General features: G+C 39.0%; 1 protein-coding gene across 1 annotated transcript in view; it reads left to right on the forward strand.

Annotated features, from left to right (window-relative positions):
• Sap-r (Saposin-related) overlaps positions 1–21,769 on the forward strand; it is a 203,795-nt gene that overhangs the window by 119,636 nt on the left and 62,390 nt on the right. Inside the window, exons 10-12 of the mRNA XM_067152173.2 lie at positions 6,725–6,882; positions 13,871–14,005; positions 15,863–16,003. Of these exons, the coding sequence (XP_067008274.1) occupies positions 6,725–6,882; positions 13,871–14,005; positions 15,863–16,003 (434 nt within the window). The remainder of the gene's footprint in view (positions 1–6,724; positions 6,883–13,870; positions 14,006–15,862; positions 16,004–21,769) is intronic.

The raw sequence follows: 21,769 nt of genomic DNA on the forward strand, positions 1-21,769 counted from the left end.
TTTCTCTATCGGTTATCCGCTCTTTTGTAGCATCATGTATTGACACAGATCTTGCATCAGTAGACAGAAAAGGCACTTCATCCTCTAGTAACACACCTTCACCATCGTAACTAATCCAGATTCTTTCATTATTTACAAGGTACATTTCAGCACTGACACTTAACTGTCGAGAACTGACATCAATAAGCCACCATCACCTTCATCACCAGGAGCACTCATCTGTAAGTACACTTACATCGGGCGGTTCAACAAAGATATCACCATAGAGATCTTCAGTCAGTCCAGCTCTTGACTCCGTAGTCAGAGAACAGGGGTGATACAAGCGGGCCACGTAACACTAAAAATCAGACTGTTCAACTTCAATAATGCTTATGTATCATCCCATGTCGGAACACAACTAAGCCAACGGTGTACAGAACCACACCAAGAGACAACAAAACATTGAAACAGAAAGACCTCCAGCTCAAGACTGTTTTAACAATCAACATTTCAGTTTTTAACTTGCATCGTGCTTTTTAAAAACTTTTTAATTAACATTTCATTTTGTGCGTTTTGATGTTTTTCTTTTAAAATTCATTATACAGGTCTTACTGTATGCCGGGTCGAAACATGTCTATTTATGTGTGAAGTTTCGTCTTAATTGGACATAAAAAATGGTATTGACTGGGAGGATTAAAATAGTTTCGTACAATTTTGTAAGAAGGTCAACTGTCAATGCGGATTTAACATGAGATTCATAGTCTGTAATCACCATTACTTAGAGATGTTCTCAGTCGCCTTCTTACTAGTACATAACCAGTCTGATTCTTGTGCTTCTGGTTGGTGCTGGTCCAGTTAGTCAGTGTGGATGGTGCAGGAACATTGTGTTTGCAACAACTAGGCTGTGATCTGTGGCAGAATCTAGAGCGAGCGTTCACTCTCATTTCTCACCCGTAGTCCAAACCGTCCGATGACTCAAAGGTGAAGGTCATCTTTGGTGCATCCGCCTTTGGGAATGAAAACCCCTAAGATGTAGACGGGTTGCTTCCTTGGGATTTTGAGTTCTTCTTTTGTGTGATTGTACAATTCTTCAACCTCTTCCTCTGGTGCATGTGCAGTGAGCATGTTGGCCTGGAGGGTCAGTTTTATTAGCCTGTCATTTATAGCCGAGTAGGAAAGGCATATTTTGCAATCCTTTTGTTTACTGTTATCAGTAGGGGGCAGATTTCAATGACCAGTCATATTTTTTCCCTTAACATTATATCTTATAGTCTTGTATTTTCAACACGTTTCCAAGCATGATAATCAAAATTAAACAGGTTTTATTGGGCATATTAATGCATATTTAGGCTTTCTTAAGTTTTATGGCATATTTTCAACAAAATATCATTATAAAGGCATATTTTGGTAATTTCAATTTTAATTTTGTATTATAAAAATCAGATTAAGCTCTAGAAATTATTTTTCAGGATAGACTGGAATATACTACTGAACAACCATTATAAAGTAGTGTATGGAATGTTTCTAATAGGTAGGAGCTATTGTTTGCTAGCTGGGTCAATTCCTGGAAACCGGGCAATTGTTTACACGGAAGCAGAGGTAATTCTGCAGTTATTTGTCATTGTTCTTATCTCTCCCCTTCCCCTTCCCCTTCCCCTTCCACCTTCAACACACTGAATGACCTTGGTCATTAGGGAGCTTCAGTCATTCAGTTCCTTTCAATATGTCTAAAACAAAAGTCTCAATTTGTGGAAAGTTGCGAAGTTTTGTTCGCAAGTTCGGTGAAAACATTCAGTACGAATGGAGTGATATTATTCTGTAAATTGTGCGAGGTAAAAGTTACTGCCGAAAAACGCTTCTCTGTGCAACAACACTGTAATACTGTAAAACATAAGAATTGTGTAACTAAATATTCTGCACTCGAAAATAGGCAATGTCTGCTATTCGAAACCCCGACATCAAGTTCTCAGAGTTCACAATTTTCACAAGATCTCTGCAAGATGATGGTTTCGTCTAATATCCCTTTAAAGAAACTTAACAGCTGAAGCTTCAGACAGTTTCTTGAAAAATATACAAAGCAACCTGTTCCCAATGAATCTACTCTCAGGAAGGACTATCTGACCCCTTGTTATGAAGAAATGTTGTATATAATAAGGCGTGGCGTGGGAGACAGTAAGATTTGGGCTTCAATAGACGAGACCACTGATGTGGATGGAAGATATGTAGCAAATGTGATCGTTGGCACGCTGAAGGAAGACTGGCCTGGAGATACATTCCTCCTGACATGTGAAGTGCTAGAGAAGACAAACCATTCCACCATTGCACTTCTCTTCGACAATTCAATGAATCTGTTGTGGCCAAACGGGGCAAAGAGAGAGCACATTTTTTTATTTGTAACTGACGCTGCTCCATATATGGTGAAGGCAGCCAAGGGACTTAAAATGCTATACCCGAAAATGATACATGTGACATGTCTTGCACATGCCTTGCATAGGGCAGCTGAAGAATTTAGAAGTAGCTACCCTGAAGTTGATTAATTAATATCGAACTGTAAGAAAGTGTTTGTCAAAGCTCCGCTTCGCATTCGGAAATTTCAAGAAGCACCTTCACTACCCCTACCTCCCAAGCCAGTTATAACGCGATGGGGGACTTGGCTTGATGCCGCAGTGTTCTATTGCAACAACTTAGATGTCGTGGAGAAGATTGTGAAGTCTTTTGATCGTGCCGAATCGTCAAGATTTATTTTCAAGCACTACATTAAAAGCGGACCTGGCTTACATCAAGTCCAATTTTAATTCTTTATCTGGAGCAATCACGCAACTGGAAGTTTCAGGTGCAGAAGTAAGCGATGCACTGGATGTTGTAAAGTGCATTGAACAGGAATTAAAGCATGCGAAAGGAACAATAGCATCTAGGGTGTGTAGAAAATTAGAAAATATACTGGAAAAAAATAGCGGACTTGTGTACCTGCGTGGAATAAGTGACATTCTTTGTGGAAACCCTTCATCTGCAGATTTCTAGGAATTTTCTCCAAGTGATTTAACTCTATTCAAGTACGCTCCCATTACATCATGTGATGTCGAAAGAAGTTTTTCTCGCTACAAGACGATACTCAGCAACAACAGGAGGGGATTCTCATTCAACAATCTTAAGATGCATTTGGTCATAAATTGCAACAATTCTGATATCCACAGAGTCCGTCCTTGCCTAGGAGTATGCAGTGTAACCTTAACAAGTTCATGGAATATTCATCATTTTAGTTGATTTTGGGTTAAAGATTTCGAAGAATTAAACATTTTTTAAACTCTAAATTAATTGCAGCCTGTAGCAATCATAATAAAAGTGCTATGTAACGTAGATGCTATTCGTTAAGTCATATTTTGAATTTTATAGGTCATATTTTTATGTTTTTTAGGTCATAAGTGCATACATATTTCATACATTTTTAGGTCATAGAAATCCGCCCCCTAGTTATCAGTACTCTATTTTCACCAGTCCTCTTTCTTCCTGAGATGTGAAATGTTCTTGGTCCTTCCAGTGGGTTTTGGCACTGCGTTGTTCTCCCTCATCAGCACATCCCCTATCAGCTGTAAATACTTGGTTGAAATGTTTCCTAGTTACAGCAGTCGACATGGTTGTACTAGAGCTTGATGTTGCTGAAACGAGCATGATTATCTTTGCTCACCGAATAGGTAATTACATCTGAGATTTATGGCAAGTTTCAGATACCATATTAAACAGTGAGTGATGTAGGGAGTTCCAAAACTGCCAACTGGACCAGGGAAGTCAAAAATAATTAACACATCTATATGTATAAAATAAGAGTTTTGTCTGTACATTGCTCAGAATTTGAAAAGAATGGTATTTCTGTATCGGTCATGTCCATAGTAACAAGGAAATGCACTTTTTACTTTTCTGTAATTTCTGTCTGTCTGTATGTATGTATGTATGTACACGCATCACTAGAAAACGGCTGAAGAGAATTTAATGAAAATTGGTATGTAAAGTCGGGGGATGAGCCGCTACAATCTAGGCTATAAACATTTCACTCACGCTGAGTGAAATGGTAGTTTAGGGGAAGACCTAAAATTTAATTCTCAAATATTTATCTTATTAGTGGTCCTATCGATATACTACATAACGCAAGTTATATATAATTAAATTTCCGATCATTTATGTAATACATTGTTACCGTACCGGCTTCGACAGTACAGATATTCATCCATTTGTATTTTTGTTGCCAAGTCCACATCAACGCCGAGCCACGAGAAAATGGGTTAACAGAATTTAATGAAAATCGGTACATGGAGTCGGGGAATAAGAAACTACAGTCTAAGTTATAAACAATTTTATTCACCCTGGATGAAATTGTAGTTTAAAGGAAGGTGCTTAAAATTTAATTTTTAAATACCCATGTTATTGGTCCTACCGAAAAGTACTACATAACATAAGTTATAGAGAATACAATTTCCGATCATTTATATTTTATTCAGTTTTACCGTACCGACTATAAGAGTGGTATTCCCGAGTCGGAGAAAAACTAAATGTGGAGGCCTACAATATTGAAAGTGCATAATAATGATCAACAATAACATTACATTGACCTTGTTTGTTGTGATGTTCTTTGTCTCTTATGCTGCTGCTCAACCCAAATAGATGGGATTACTGCTGCATAACGAGTATAACAGCCTGACTGAATATTGGCGAAAAATAGCTAGGTAGTTTGAAAACTTTCTTCTCTAGCATGCCATTCCTCTGGTTCATACATTTTCTGATACTGCCGGTACGTTACAGACTGGTTCATTAGAGTATTCCAGCTATTCGATCCCTATTCTGACGCACAGTTTTGAATGAGCAGTGTGCACACTTAAGGCAAACACTCACTTAGTAGTATTATTATCAGTAGTAGTAGTAGTAGTAGTAGTAGTAGTATGACCTGATCTAGGATTACAATTTAGAACTAATCCAAATTATAGCACCACAATTCACGAAATAACTGAAAATTCAACCCTGAAAAGAGCTGTTTCTTAAGTAAAGCTTCTTCCTCTCAACTTTTATTAAATTCTACATGCATTTTATTCCAAATTAGCAGTGAGGTGGGGGTTTCTCCTTTGGCTTGGAGGAAAAATTTGTCTCCAAATCGGATAGATTTTTCTGCCGCCTGCGTAGTGAACTGAGATTTTCTGACTCATCGGGTACTCCTATTAAACAGATTAGTAAGAGGGCATAGTTTTTGCCCTGGGTGTCTCCACTATTCGACACCCCCACCCGGTCGAAGATAAGACGAAGTGTGTTCACTGATCACGGCTCTCTGCCGCTTGGTCATTCCAGCTCTGGAACTTTGGGCTGTTAGATCGGCAGAAAAAATGTATGGTTTTTCACTTGATCGAGTATTTCATATAAAAGCATTGCTTTTAATCACGCCATTCATACTGACGTCATTGTAATGACCTTTGTTCATTTCAGTTGGGGAAACTACTAAGGCAGTCTTTCTGAGGATGTAAAAAGGCAGGTCGAGAGTGAGTGTCTGTCATTAAAATGAAAACTCCCCAACCTGATTGTGACTGATGGTAGGCAAGGTGGCCTACCCTTACAATGAAAACTCCCTAACTCAGTCTTCATATGAGAAAAGACGTTTGGTGACTTCCCCGTCGTGTGTCTAGGGTAACGTTAAGTGCTACGCAAGTTAATACAATCTTGCTCACAACGTGTACACTACCTAACCTAGAATACTGTATACAATGTAGAATTCCGTAGCGAAGCACAGGTACATCAGCTACTTAATAGATAAGAAACTTTTGATGTTTGGTGAAGTCAAACTGGCAAGCTTTATTAGAAACTGTGGCCACAGACTTTTGATTGACATCTGAAAGTGACACCAGTACTGGTACGTTTCATGGGGAGGGTTTTGCACATGGATTCCATGGGCAAACTGTAACACACAAACCAAGGATCCTAAAACTGAATATTACAGTAGTGCAAAACACATTTGTTGCCTGTGGTCTCTAGACCAGTGGAAGAGCATCATGTGGAGTGGTGAATCAGTGGCGATCACTAGATGTGTATGGACCTGGTGAATGCCAGGTGAGCATTGCTTACTGGAGTGTATTATTCCCAGTGTGAAATTTCAGAGGTGGCATTGTGTTGTGGGCCTATTTTTCTTGATTTGGTCTTGATCCATTTAAATCATGAATGCTGAAGCCTATTGGGCAGTATTGGACAATTCTATTGCTATCCACCCTGTTGCAACAATTTGGAATGGACACTTCATGTTCAACATGACAATGCACCCATTCATAAAGTGAAGGCCAGAACCGAATAGTTTGTCAGAATGGGATTGTATGAAATGTAATGACCAGCCCATAGCCCTGATCTAGATGCAGTTGAGCATCTCTGGGATAAGTTGCACCCATACCAGACCGTCTCACTGTTTGCTGTGTTGTAAGAGGAGTGGGAGAAAGTACTTGCAACATCTATCAAAGTGTTCATAGAAGATAGTAGAGAAGGATGTCATACAGACATAGTCCCTGCTGGTGTCCGGTCATTAATGGCAATGTTGTGTATGTTATATCAATCCTTGATGAGATGTTCAGTGTCGAGTGTACAGTAGATTTATTATGGTACATTACAATTGGAGCACTACTAGAATGTATTCTAACAATGCTCACTCTTCAGTTTTGTTGCAAGGTAAGGATGTAGCTTATTTCTGTACTTATTTTTATTTTAATTGTATGTTTTGTGACAGGTGTGCGGGTGCAGAAGCCTGTGAGCCTCCCACCTCCACTTCCTATTGAGCGAATGATGCCTCAGACTTTGACTTATTTTGCCAACAAGGAAGGGTGCGCTCTCTGCGAGTACGTTCTGCATTATCTACAGTTGGCTCTCACTGCTCCTGCTTCCGAGGTGATTATTAATTAGTGTCTAAGAGAACACCTCTATGGGGTGGCTTTCTTGAACACTCCTTGCTATGTGTGGCTACATAATCTTGATTCTTATAGTGTCATGGTACATTGGCATTAGCTTCTCACAGAGCTGATGGATACATAATTTACAAGTGAAGATATGTTTTTGTGGTTCAGATTCCCAGTAAAACAGGGTTGTCATGTGAGTAAACATTTGTTATTGTATCTGTCTCTGGCGGGGGGGGGGGGGTTTCCATAATGTCTTGTTTTTTGTTGTTGGGTATTTTGGCCATATGTGAAAAAGTAACATACAAAGCATCAGGTAAAATAATCAAGATTGTAAAATATCAATTGAATGCAGCAGTTCCCCTCATACTTGAATGAAAGTAAAGTGGCGAATTTACAGTTCTTATAGTATATCCAAGGACAGTTGATATCTCTGAAACTGTTTGAGGGTTTTTCTTAAAATTTGGTCCATATGTCCATTATTATTATTATTTATTTTTTTTTTTTTACAAGCGAATGGACCACTAAGGATCACGCTACAACTTCATTTTTTGTTTGCGTTCATTCTGTATAGATGTCCAAGAAACACCAGCCTCCTTTTCTTCATGGTCTCAGAGATTCTTTCCACCTTCTGGTAAACTTCTTTGTTACTCCGAAGTTTCCATCCGCTTTCAGTTTGGACAGCTCCCATAATTTTTCTGAGGATTCTTCTTTCCAGGACCTCTAGCTTCTCCAGCTTGTAGTTCATGGACAGGCATTCACTGGCATACAGGCATTCTGTTTTGACCACTGTGTTGTAATGTTTTAATTTGGAATTCCAAGATAAGCACTTCTTATTGTAGATGTTTTTTGTCAATCCATATGCTCTCTCCATTTTTGAGATCCGATCTTCCACTGCAGCTTTTTCTAGTCCATTCTTCTGTATCGTCTCACCAAGGTACTTGAACTTCTTGACCCTTTCTATCCGTCCTATCTGTTTCCAAGAATTTTGGTCCATCTTTGATGTTCGTCATGAATTTGGTCTTTTCTGCTGAGATTCTCAGTCCTGTTTGGCTGGCGATTCTTTCCAAGAGGTTAATCTGGATGGTTACGACCTCTGGACTTTCTGATAGAATAGCAAAGTCGTCAGCAAAAGCCAAGCAGTTGACTTTAATCCCACCTGATTTTCTCCCTAGACAGATCGGGATTATCCCTTGATGTTCAAGTTCTGAGTTCCATATTCTCACTATCTTTTCTAGGACACGGTTGAATAGGAGTGGGGATAGTCCATCCCCTTGCCTCACGCCTGTCTTGATTTCAAATGATTGTGAAAGATGCCCGAAGAATTTTACCTTGGAGGTTGTGCCTGTTAGGGTCTCTTTGATTATATTTGCCAGTTTGATTTTGACTCCAAATTCCCTAATGATCTTATCTAAAGTCTCTCTGTCCACCGAATCGAAGGCTTTTTTGAAGTCTATAAACAACACCACAATTTTCTTACCACTCAACATTCTGTGGCGGAGTATTGACTTCAGGTTGAATATTTGTTCGATACAAGAGCGGCCTTTCCTAAACCCTGCTTGGTATTCCCCTAGTTGTTGGTCCAGATTACCTTCTATTCTATTAAGAAGCAGTTTTGAGAGAATTTTATAGGCGATCGGGAAGAGGGACACGCCTCTATAGTTGTTGACATCCTGCTTATCCCCTTTCTTATGCAGCGGATGGATAAGTGCTGTTTTCCATTCTTCTGGGATTGTCTCCTTCTCCCAGATTTCCTTTATGATTTGGTGAAGATCTAAGATTTCCAGTTCTGCCCATTTCAACATTTCTGCCGTTATTGAGTCCTCTCCACTTGCCCTGTTGTTTTTGAGGTTTTCAAGAGCTTCCTTGACTTCATCCTTTGTTGGTGGTTCGTCATCTTCTGAGTTCTCTGGTATGTCTGGAAATTCTAGTTTAGAGGTTGGGGAAGGACAATTCAAGAGAGTGTGGAAGTATCTGGCTAATATCTCAGTTTTCTTGGTTGTTCAGTCCAATTTTACCCTGTTCGTTTCTGAAGCTCAAACTTGGCGCTTGGTATCCTTTGAGTTTTCTCTTGAAGGTCCGATAAAAGTCTCTGGAATTGTTCTTGACAAAGTCGGTCTGGATCTCTTCCAGTTGAGTTCTTTCAAATGATCGTTTAGTCCTTCGAAATATCCTGGATGTTTCTTTCCTCTGTTGCCTGAATTGTTCCATTTGTTCCTTCCCCCTGGAGCATTTCCATTTTCTCCATTTCTCGGACCTCACCCTGAGAGCTTCCTCGCACTCTTCCTTCCACCATATTTCTCTTTTCCTCCTAGTCTGTCCGAGTGTTTTCTTTGCGGCTTCATTGATTCCTGTGCATAGTTCTTGCCAGTTCCCCTTTCTGCTGGTCCGGATTTCGTCCCTGAAGTTTCTAATTATGTCCTCAGTGATGTTCATTTTGTTTGTGTTGTATCTGATTATTTTAGGTGGGTCTCTCTTTTGTCCTATTGGGAGAAAACAGATTTTAACTTTGGAGAGATAGTGGTCTGAATCGAATTCACCGTTCCTAATCACTTTGACGTTCATCACCTCCTTTGAGTTTTTCCTTGTTATCGCTACGTGATCCAATTGGAATTCCCCTAGTTCGGGATTCGGAGATACCCATGTCTTTGATTTCCTCGGGAGTTTCTTGAAGTGTGTTGACATAAGTTTCAACTGAAAAGCTTTGCAGAATCCAATGAGTCTTTCTCTATTCTTGTTTGTCCTTATGTGCTGGATATTCCCCTACGATGTCTCTGTACTTTCGTTTCTTACCAATCTGTGCGTTGAAGTCTCCCAGCAGGATTTTTACGTTGCTCTTGGGTATCCGGGTGATTTGTTTCCAGAAGATCCCAGAAGTCATCAACTTTGTGTGGGTTCTTCTTGTTGTCTTCATTGATCGGGGCGTGACAGTTGATGAGAGTGTATCTCTTATTCTTGCATTATTATTATTATTATTATTATTATTATTATTATTATTATTATTTTGTACAGTGTAAAAAATTGATTTCTTATAGTGAAATTCCCCCTTCCCATGTTTTTCAAAAAACTTTATCCCCAAAATTGAAGTGAAAACAGTCGCTCCTCATGAAAGCAGAGGTGTTCATTCATCCATTGGATTAACCGCCATGCAATGATAATGGTGTGTTGCCTCCGAAGAGGCTTGGTCTTTCAAGTTGACGCCATATAGGTGACCAATGCGTCTGTGAGGATGAGACCCTGCCTATGATGAATTCTAATACTAAAGAGGGCACAGACACCCAGCCCTCAAGCCATTGGATATAACCAATGAAGGTTAAAATCCCCGACCCGGCTGGGAATCGAACTTGGGACCCCTCTGGGCCGTAGGCCTGTGCGCTGACCATTTAGTCATGGGACGGACACTACATGATTAATAGGCACACGTACAGGTTGCTCCAAAACGACACTGACAGTGCTTATTATGTTGTGCATCACGGCAAACTGGGTCACTTCAAGAGGAAACAGTCTTGAAATGCCGTAAGATCTGTCTTATGTTGGAATGACATATGACAAATAGTAGGAAAAGTTAAGAAAATTTTAAGTTGCCCTTCACTTTTATAATCTTCAGAAACACATTTTACTCCTCTACAAGACCTGAAGTTCATTCATAGTATACCAACTCCTCTTGCATCATTAACTTACATTATAGTGAATAAATTCAACATACAAATAGGAGCGAAGGTAGGTATTTACTCCTCATGAATGACGAGCTGAACATAGCTTGAGAGGGCAAATTGCAGAAATAGTATTTAGATTATATTTACAGTTTAACAGTGTTCAGTTATGACTGCTGCATTTGCAAAGACTGATATTTATCACTTAGACACTGTCTAAAACCTAAAGCCAAGGACACTGATCAACCTCAAATTTTAGGAGTAAATCACAATCGTAAGTTATGTATCATGAAACATATGATTTGTATTATGTTGAGATGAGATGATTGCGGGAAGAAAGGTTGGTCTGATGGCCTTCTGTAGGTTGTGTGCTGCTGTACAGGGAGGTACAGTTTAAAATATGATTTCGCTTTTCAAGAGATACTGTAAGCACCAACAACAATGTGAATTTGAAAGAAAATTAATTGCATGAAGTACATGATTTGAAATAAATTCATTCTCCAGCTCCAGTTTCCCAGGTGTGGTGTACAAGCGCTTGCTACTTCTCCAGTCAAAGTATAGTTTCTGTTCCTCTATCTCCTCCCACTTGATATTCCTCTTACTGACATCTGATTTCAATGTGTATCCATAGATTTCTTGGCCTTCCTACTGGCCTCTCCTCTTTCACTTCTCGGTCAAAGTAATTCTTTGCTTTTCTCATTCTGTCCATCCTTATAACATGTTCAAATCATTGTAGCCTGCGTCTCCCTAAAAACTTGGTAACAGGTATTTTGATGTTTGCTTCATTTCTAATCTTGTCCTTACTGGTCTTTTGGTTTATTGTTCTAATCAATTTTATTTTTTTTGACTGGATTTTGCTATTAGCCTTGTTATGTAGGATACATGTTTCGAGTCAATAGGTGAGAATTGGAATGACGTAGGTATGAAACATAGTCAGAATAGATTTCTCACTTGAAAATAAAATTGAGACTCTTTCAAAGTCCTATTAAGTATTTCTTGGTGCTTTATGATGTTTGACACTGTGCCTTTCCTGTTGATAGTCATTTCAACAGATTTTGTTTTACTGATGTTTAGTCCATATTCCTTAAACTTGCCATTCCAAAGATTTAGTTTCTCCTATACTTCTGCTTCATTATCTCCCCAGATCAAAACATCATCTGCAAATATTAGTGTTAGGTTCTTTGCAATGTTCTTTAACAGTTTTTGTGATCTGATCGATGACAGTGATGAAGAGGAGTGGTGACAACGCACTTCCCTCTGGGCTCCTTTTTGGTTTCAAACCAATCTGATCTTCCATCCACTACTCGGATACAGCTCAAGCATTTTTGATAGAGCATCTTTACTTTATCAATCAGGAAGTTTGGCACACCTATACCTTCTGGCATTCTCAGATTATCTCCCTAGGCACACTCGTAGGCCTTCTCGATGTCCATAAAAACCGTTACTAAATTCTTACCATATTCTCATTGTTTCTCTGTTAGCATTCTGATGGCAAATATCAGATCTGTAGTGCTTCGGCTCTTCGTGAACCTGGGTTGCTCCTCTTCCAGTAACAGTTCTATTATCCTGATTCTCCTTTTAGTTATCCTCTCCAGAAGTTTAAATGAGTGAGAAAATAGTGATGCCCCTGTAATTTACACATTCATTTTTTATACAGGGGATAATGATACCTTTCATCCAGTCCTCTGGTATCCTGTTTGTTCACTTTCCAGATGACAGAGAAAACTCTATACAACCAATGTATGCCTTGTGCTCCAGCTGCCTTATGTCAGCAGTGAGGTCGTCAGACCCTGTTTTTCAGCTCAGACTTCACTTCTAGCCATGTTAGCTGCTGTTGTGCTCCATCACTAGCATTTCATCTGCAGTCTTCAGTGATATTATTCCAAGGACTTTCTCCATTTAATAATTGAAGTAGTTCATTTCTTCTCTGATGCCTTGATGTATTTTCACCAGGTTCCCATCTTCTGTTTCCAGTGCAAGGATATTGCCATGCTCACTTCTTGAGTACTTTATTAGCCTGGTAGTGAACTCATCCCAACACTTTACCTTTTCTTCTTTAATCAGTCTCTTCACAAATAGTTTCTTGTTCTAGTACACCTGTGCCAGGTACTGAATTTCCTCTTCTTCGTGGATTGATTTTTTTTAATTTTAAATCTAGCCTCTTCTTTGCTGCATTTCTTTTTTTCACAGCAGTTTTCACCCTCTGATTCCACCAGGGTGTTTCTTTCTCCCTGCATCTTGTGCTTGTCTTTCCATGTAGTGTTTCAGCTTCTGATGTTCTTGAATGAGAGCCACTCTTCTTCTACTCCTCTGTTTTCATTCTTTGGTAATAAATTATGAAAAGACAATAAAAAGGTGGAAGACGTGATAAATAAATTTGCCCCCTTTTATACTTTAATGTTAAAAAAAATGAAAGTCAAATCGGTCCATTTTAAGAAACTAAGAAACAATCACTGTGTTAACTGTGGTATTTGAACTGTGTTTATGTGGGCAACTAAACGTAGGATGTACAGAAACAATGGCGGTAAAAGAAGAGAAATATGTCAGTAAACATGTGAAAATTTAGGAAATCATGTGTAATTTACTGTAGATGGTCTTCTAAAGTAACATAAAATTCTTTTCCAGCCTCATTAACAAGGCACTTCCCTGCCTTTTTTGTACGACACCATGGTTATTCAGTTAAAGTCCCCTTCTTGTAAAAAATGTTCACCATCAGGATGTTGGCCAATAGAGTAGGAGAGACTGCATGCCAAAAACCTGGAGTCAGTTCCAAACCTCTCTGCATTTTTCATATGAAGCAAAAGCATATGGCTCTCTTGATAGTGATTCGTCCATCAGATGGGAACATTGAGTCATGAGCAGACTCCTTGCAGTTATTAGACAGGAGTAGGCTACATGCCGACACCAGGTTTCACCCTCTCCGCACCTCATCATCCCTCATCCACACGTGCAGGTCATCCATGGACATAAAATAGAAAGATATGCACTAGGCGAGGTGAAATTGTCCTCAGACACTCCTGGCACTGTACATAGATACATAAAATGTCCCACTGTGCTCTTGAGATTCCCAGTGTAAGCTCGTGTGCAAGGAGTTTTACTCCATGTCCTATTAAGCATCCACATTTTCACACCCTGTAAATCCATACCAATTTCAGTTCATGAAGTTCCATTTCTCTTCAGCCCTCAACAAGCTCCTTTCATCATGAGAGCAGTTTCCACCCTCACATTTTTGAGAACTTGTGATTCTAAAGCCTGATTAGAGCAAAAGGAAACTGAGAAGGATATTGAAAAATGTAGGGGTACTTATGTGATTATAACATTTGTTTTCAGGCAGAAATTAAGAAACTGGTGGACGATGTTTGTGAACATCTCCCGAGCACCATTAGTGATCAGTGTAAGGAGTTTGTCGATACCTATGGTGATGCTGTGGTAGCTCTTCTAGCTCAGGAGATTGACCCCTCAGTGGTGAGTATGTGTTCTTAAAGCTAGTTTGATTGTGCATGGTTGGAGGTGTCATTCCTCTTAACCTTTTCACTGATGGCCTGCTGTAGTAGTCGAGGGAGATCTGTGCCGTGTAGCTGGACTGCTATAGCAGTAGTGTGTTGTTCGGCTTTTCTGCACTTTGTTACCACAGACTGCTGTAGAAGTTTATCCTTCACATGATATCTAGCAGTTGTCTTCTTAGTCTGTAATTAATTGTAGAGTCTCCAGATGTTGGACAATCTGTTAGAAGGTAAGAATTCAAGTGATTTTCACACTAGTCATTTGCTGCATTCACTGCCAAGATATTAGCACTTCTATAGGTAGCTTCAAATAATTTTCTCTATTTTCAGGAATAAGATTAGACAGATTACTTCAGGGTTATAAGTTAACAACATAATTTCTACTTATGATTCTTTTAATATATCAAATATGCAACATAATGAACCCAATTTTAACATACATACATACATACATACATACATACATACATACCCCATGTCATTCCATGTTAAGCAATGGGTCGGCAAACGAGGCTTCTCCACCAGTGCGGTCTCTGAACTTCTCTCCTTCTTTGATGCTTTCCAAAGTATGTCCTCGGTGTTCAATGTCAATCTTCACCATGTTCTTGTACCTGAGTCTTGGTTGCCCTCTTGGTCTTTTATCTTCAAGTTTTAGATCATACATTTGTTTCAGTAATCTGTTATCTCTCATGCATTGCATATGTCCATACCATCTTAGTTGCTGCGCTGTTATTCTGTCCTGCAGTCTTACAACTTGAACCTGCTTGCGTATTTTCTCATTACGGACTCTGTCCCTCCGTGTTTTAACAATTTGTCTAAAATAACATTTCTTTTACTAATGACTGGTAAAGAGTGGTATGAGCAATTCCTAAATCTCCAGCTCGCATAAATTTTACTTTCTCGTCTAGCGTGTAACTTTTCCTCTTCCCATTCTCCGTGATCAGTTAACAGCAATGTACAATTTCTACTAATAGAACTGCATGTTTTATTACTTAGTATGATGAATGTCAGCTGTCGGTATAATATGTCTCGTGTAAATAACCTGCTTACAGTTAAAACAGAAGCATGTTCTATATCTCAAACACAGGGTCTCATAATCTTTCTTCTGTAGCTTTATGGTGCGCAGTCACTTCCCACTATCTTCACTATACCACTGTACCACACAGTTCTCCGATATCTGCAACTAAAGTCCCACTGCCAATAATGCAGGCTCTAATAGTCGCATTTCTGTTTCACCTGTATTTTGATGACATCAGGAAATTCTTCCGTCTATGTGAAAACCAACTATTTTCGACAAACAAGTGTCTGGTTCTCAATCTTTCTGTTTTAGTTAAGAGCTGCATGGTTACTTCCCACAACCTTTGTTCCACTACTGCACTGCAGCACTCAGACATCTGGAGCTAAAGTCCTGCCGTCAACAAAGCTGACCTAATGCATCGCATTTCTGACTCGCCTGTGTTTTTATCAGAGGAAATGCATATGTCGGCGACATTATTTTTGACGTGTTACATACCTTTACAAAAAGGAATACATATAATACCAAATTACGTATAAATGGGTTACGTTCTAATGAGGTTTTATTAACATATTTTTAAGTTATATTTTGCCAGGACCTTCAGAAATGTATTAAACAGAATTACACAGAACTGAGTTGTGTATAAAGTAGTCTCAACTGTATCTCCTGTTTTCTTAAAAACAAAATGGTTACCTTATATTAGATTTATGCTCAGTTCTGACCCAGTAATCTGGATCATGCCGATCCAAAATTAATCCAATAATTGGAGATTTTCTGTAGCTTACAGTTCGGTATTTGTTCCAGGTCTGTCCCAAGATGGGTCTCTGCCCTGGGAGCCAGGTAATGTTGGATCTTACCCACATGGTGAAGGACAAGCCCACTTGTCCACTCTGCTTGTTTGCAGTTGAAGAACTTATCAACAAACTGAAGGATAATAAGACAGAGGTAAACTCACAACTTTCATTTTATGTTTTTAATTCTATTAACATCCGCATAATCATGATTTCTCAGAGTTGCCAAGTGCTATGGATTTTCCGTAGTTTTTACGATTTTCTCTCATGCCACAGCAGTATGAAAGCTGTACTGATTATTATCGATTTATAAATTCTCCATTTCTCCTGCGAATATGAAAAACATTATACATTGGATACTCGGTGTTAGAAATCAGTTCATGAAATAATGATGAAATAGCGACATTTGTATCTTTAACAGTCGGCGTAACATCTTGTAATTCCCAGCATATATGCTCCATTTCTGTTTATCTGTGATTTAGTAACGTTTTGCCTGTGTTGATTATGACTTATGTTGCATGCTCATGCTGCATATTTATGCCATGTAGTACAAGCATTTATTTCGGTTAACAACAACATAAACTAATAAAAGTTGTGTAAACCAATGAAGAGCTGAGTGATTGTGGAGAAGGACGATCTGCAACAAGTCGGTATTACCAAAAGCAGTACACAGAAGAGTTTTCATGCCTAGGACCATCAAAATTTTCACCGAAACTCATGTTCCGTATAACGTGCAAATGTGATTTTTCAATTAAACATGGAGAACGCAATGTCCGCCCACGCTGTAGGAAATTAAAAACATAAAACATCAAGAGTATGGATGCATCGAATGATAATGCAAGATGCTGCCGTCTTTTTTTTTTTTACTACAAGAAGTGACTGTAATAGTGTTATGCAGACTCGATGTTTATCATACTTTTTTCTTTTGCTTAACACAACCTCCTCTTGTCTGCAGAGACTCAGGCAGGCCTTATGGCAACGAGTCTGTCCGTGGAAGCTGTCCTGGGCCAGCATGTTACATAACTGTAGCTACGCCCTTCGACAACATTGCTAAACATACATCGCCCAATCAACCACGAGGTCACTGTCCATCCACCCTTTCAGATTAGCTGTTCACTGATACTTTTGGAATGTTTTTTTCTTTTAAATACTACATAAGGTGATTGTTTTTGTCCATCACCAGTTATACTCAACATGACAGTACACCTTTGTTCTTCATTGTCTCCAGTTATCGTTTTATAACTTGGGTTCTTCAGTCTGCCGATACTTATTTTGGTCAGGTATAATTCTGCTACCATATGTTTTCTTTTTCAGGTAGTTTATACATTTATTTATTCAAAATTAGTTTTGGCAGACTGAAGTACCCAATGGTTGTAAATTGGCTGAGTTGAAACTGAAAAGATATGTTATCATTACGCTGGATTCCCCTTCCTGTTGCAGTGTTATCAAGCAGCATTTCAAAATAGACCGGTGTTTGGTGTGTGTAACCAGTATGTGACAGTCTGCATATGAATTCGGTATTTTCTGTGCATATTTATTACATAGCCTCAAAATTCACTACCTTTTCTTCACGATCACCTAACCGTTGATGGACGCTAGTTCTTCTCCAGAATCTTAATCCATTGCAATTAAGGCATTTTGTTTCCCAGCCCCTGCTAGCTTTGGAGCCTATGATAGTCCCTTAGCTATAGCTAAAGCTTTCACATGGTACTTTTCTGTTGTAACTGCGTATTCACATTGTTTCATCTGTATAATCATACAGCCTTTTCTCTAGGTCCAGATGCTTAACTTTTTGGCCCCAAAATGCCTGGCAATTGCTATTTGTTCGTTGAAGTTAGATTTTGTTTTTCACTAGACAAAAATAGACTTTTCTTTGACATTGTACTTTATTTCTGCATTTTCAGTAATGAATAAGCAATAATGAGAAGTTGTAGCCATAGTGTTTCACACTTCACTTCTAATGTGCTACTGACTCTGCACAGAGGTCAGGGTGCGCAAAAATGATTTGAGTGGTTTCGTCAGTTATTTCTAGCCATTTTATTAGAGATATGGTGATGGTGTTTGATGCTGTAAAACAAGTGTCCCTCAAAGTTTTATTTTGTTTTGTTTTGTTTTGTTTTGTTTGAATAGCCCTCCGTACATTGTGCTTCCCCCAACGCTCGCGAGAGCGCGACAGTTGCAACATCCGGCAGACATGATGCGTCCTCTACGCCAACAGTTGCAAAGATGGCGACTAACAGTGAAAAAGCATATGCTGTTCTGGAATTTCATTCCAGCCAATCTGTGACAACCGTGTGACAAAACAGAACAAAGCATCGGAAAGATCCACCCAGTATCAACGCCATTCACCGATGGTATCAACAGTTTGAAACCACGGGATGTCTATACAAGGGAAAATCAACAGGCCGGCGTAGTGTGCCTGAAAAAAACGGGTGAGCGTATGCGACACAGTTTTGATCGTAGCCTGCAAAAGTCTACTCATTGAGCCAGCAGGGAAATAAACATGCCTCGTTCGACCATTTGGAAAGTCGTAAGAAAAGATTGCAGATGCGAGCTTACCGTTTGCATCTTCTCCAATCATTGTCGCTGGCTGACAAAGTAAACCATTTTGAGTTTTGTGTAAGTTTTCAGGGGCGTATGGATGATGATGAATTTTGTGACAATCTTGTCTTAAGTGATGAGGCAGCATTTTTTTCTGAGTGGTAAAGTTAACAGGCACATTGTACGTATTTGGTGGCTGAACATCCCTGTACCTGTGTGCAGCACGTTCGTGACTCTCCCAAGCTCAATGTTTTCTGTGCCATCTCAAAATTTAAAGTTTACAGTCCCCTCTTCTTCGCTGAAAAATCCATTACAGGGCACATCTACCTGGATATGCTGGAGAATTGGCTCATGCCACAGTTGGAGACCGATAGCATGAACTTCATCTACCAACAGGATGGTGTTCCTACAAGACTCATGTTAAACTATGACTAGTTAAAATATAAAACACATGACAGCAAATACAAGGATTAATGTTAAAAGTTAAATTGTAACAAGTTAAAACAATGAAAGCAAACCAGAGAAGGTACGGTAACACAATTGTTAAGGTATGATGCACGAGAAAATAGTCCAGCTTGAGGTTTGTAGAACATAAGGTGTATCTAATAAGGCAAATTTTAAATGTAACGTTAAAATAAATGATGTGGGTATGGTGCGTATGACCATCTAAAACACATGACAGCACATATGTCACTGTTAGATTATAACCAGTTGAAATAATGAGGTGCATCTGACCGTAAAATATAAAAAAATTTGAGAAGGTATCCCAGTTGTTGAGTCTTGATAGACAAGAGAATAGTCCAGCTTGAGTTGCATAGATCATAAGGTAACACATGTTATCAGTGGGAAGAATAAACCTTGTTCTCTTAAGTTGCGGTAATTACAGGCTTAATTCAGATGGTTTCGTAGCCAACAATGTGGTCGTGTGAAGATCATAATTTGAATAAATGTTACGATTCCCAGTTCAGTATGGTAACGTGGAGACCTTGAGCAGCGTGATGGCACAATCATTTGTGCGCAACTTGTATAACTAGATCCATTGTTTGAGTCGAAGCGGTACCATGTTCCGAGCTGTCAGTGGAGAGATGGCGTGGGAGGACATCATTAGATGAATAAGTTTGAGTGGTGTCTTTAAAAGTAGGAAAGATCACAATATGAAGATAAAGTTGGAATGCAAGAGGACAAATTGGGGCAAATATTCGTTTATGGGAAGGGGAGTTAGGGATTGGAATAACTTACCAAGGGAAATGTTCAATAATTTTCCATTTTCTTTGCGATCATTTAAGAATAGGCTAGGAAAACAACAGATAGGGATTCTGCCACCTGGGCGACTGCCCTAAATGCAGATCAGTAGTGATTGATTGACTTGACCAACTGTATTTCAAGTGATGCAAGCACTCCATTGTTTCTTTCCTAATTTTTGAGGAAATATGCATTGAGTATTTATGTGGAGGAAGTTTCGAAAGCAGTGAGGTTAGTTCTGATTAACCAGCTTAACCAAGCCTATCTTGCTACTGTATGTATTATATACAGTGAAAGCTCTAACATTTGTTTTGGAAGGAGTGCGATGTGCAATAATACATTGATATTTTTATGGGTCCCTCTGCAAATGTTTTTGTATTTGTTGTTGCTGTTTTTCACACCTTTTAGTGCACTGTTGTTACTTTAATCCCCAGTGGAAAAGGTTTTTGTTCTGTTGTGTTTTTCACACCTTTTAATACTCTTCTCATCTTTAGAAATGAGATAGTTTTCAATGTACCCGCAGAAACACCACATAAAATGCCACGTTACAGAAAAAAGAAGTCTAGTGTTTCTATATCCCCGTAGGATAGTTTTTATTCTTGTATTCAGTAGTACGTTTTCTCGGTTAACACATTCTTTATCCTTGTCCCCTGCAGAAACACGTTAATGAGGTTTTACTGTACTCTACTATCTGCTGTACCCATTGTTAATGGGACAATCGCATAGCATGTGCGCAGTTACATTTTTTCCATCCATTTATTGAGTATTGTACATATCATAAATTATCTTTTGAAGTGGTTTCTATGATCTGTATAGCTGAAAGAAAGCAGGTTGTAATGTTTCCATTTCGAAGAGTATATTGATCGTTGAATTGCTGCCTTGGTTACTGTTTCTGTTGTTAAGATGTCGTATACAGCAGTTGTTGCTTACAATCATGATGTCACCTATAAAGAAGTTGGCATAGATAAAATTATTCTTCATTAAATTTACATGCAGTTAAATCACATTCCAGTAAAAATGGCGTGTACAATATGTATTTACATATCTTATGCTACATTACTACATTATTATGGCTGCAGTAGTTTACTTGTGATATCCTACATTTACCATGAGATTACTAATGGAAAAGCAGTGGGAATATGGAAAAGATCTGGTGATGGTATTCTTTGATGTAGAGAAGGCATACAAAAGTGTTAATAGAGAAATAGTGTGGGGGGGGTGGGGGGGAAACCCTGGAAAGAAAGGGATGTAGAAGGCAATCAAGGGAACTAGTGAAAGCTATGTATAAGAATTGTTTCAGTTGTGTCCAGACTCCAGTGGGGAGAAAATTTTGGTTTAGAAACAAAACTGGACAAAGACAGGGAAGTGTATTGTCTCCACTTATGTTTACAATGATTATGGATGATAAGGCAGAGATTCAGAAACCAGATGTTGGATTGCAAAACTTTTCCAGGAGCAGACGTGGACTCTGACCACAACTTGTTGGTCATGAAATGCCGTCTGAAGCTGAAGAAATTGAAGAAAGGAAATAATGCAAAAAGATGGGTTCTAGACAAGTTGAAAGAAAAGAGCATGAGGGATTGTTTCAAGGAACTTGTTACAAAAGGACTAAATTAAAAGGCTGAAGGAAACACAGTAGAGGAAGAGTGGATAGTCATGAAGAATGAAGTCAGCAGGGCTGCTGAAGAAATGTTAGGAAGGAAGAAAAGATCAACTAAGAATCAGTGGATAACTCAGGAGATACTAGACCTGATTGACGAATGACGAAAATACAAGAATGCTAGAAATGAAGAGGGCAGAAAAGAATACAGGCGATTAAAGAATGAAGTGGATAGAAAGTGCAAGGTAGGAAGACTGGCTGAAGAAGTGCAAGGTAGGAAGACTGGCTGAAGAAGTGCAAGGATGTCGAAGGTTGTATGGTCCTAGGAAAGGTAGATGCTGCATACAGGAAAATCAAGGAAACATTTGGAGAAAGGAAATCTAGGTGTGTGAATATTAAGAGCTCAGATGGAAAGCCACTTCTAGGAAAAGAAGACAAAGCAGAAAGGTGGCAGGAACATATCCAACAGTTGTATCAAGGTGAAGATTTAGATAATTTGGTTCTGGAACAATGCTGATGAAATGGGAGACCCAATTT

Source organism: Anabrus simplex, chromosome 8 (genome assembly GCF_040414725.1).
Source record: "Anabrus simplex isolate iqAnaSimp1 chromosome 8, ASM4041472v1, whole genome shotgun sequence".
NCBI classification, from domain to species: domain Eukaryota; kingdom Metazoa; phylum Arthropoda; class Insecta; order Orthoptera; family Tettigoniidae; genus Anabrus; species Anabrus simplex.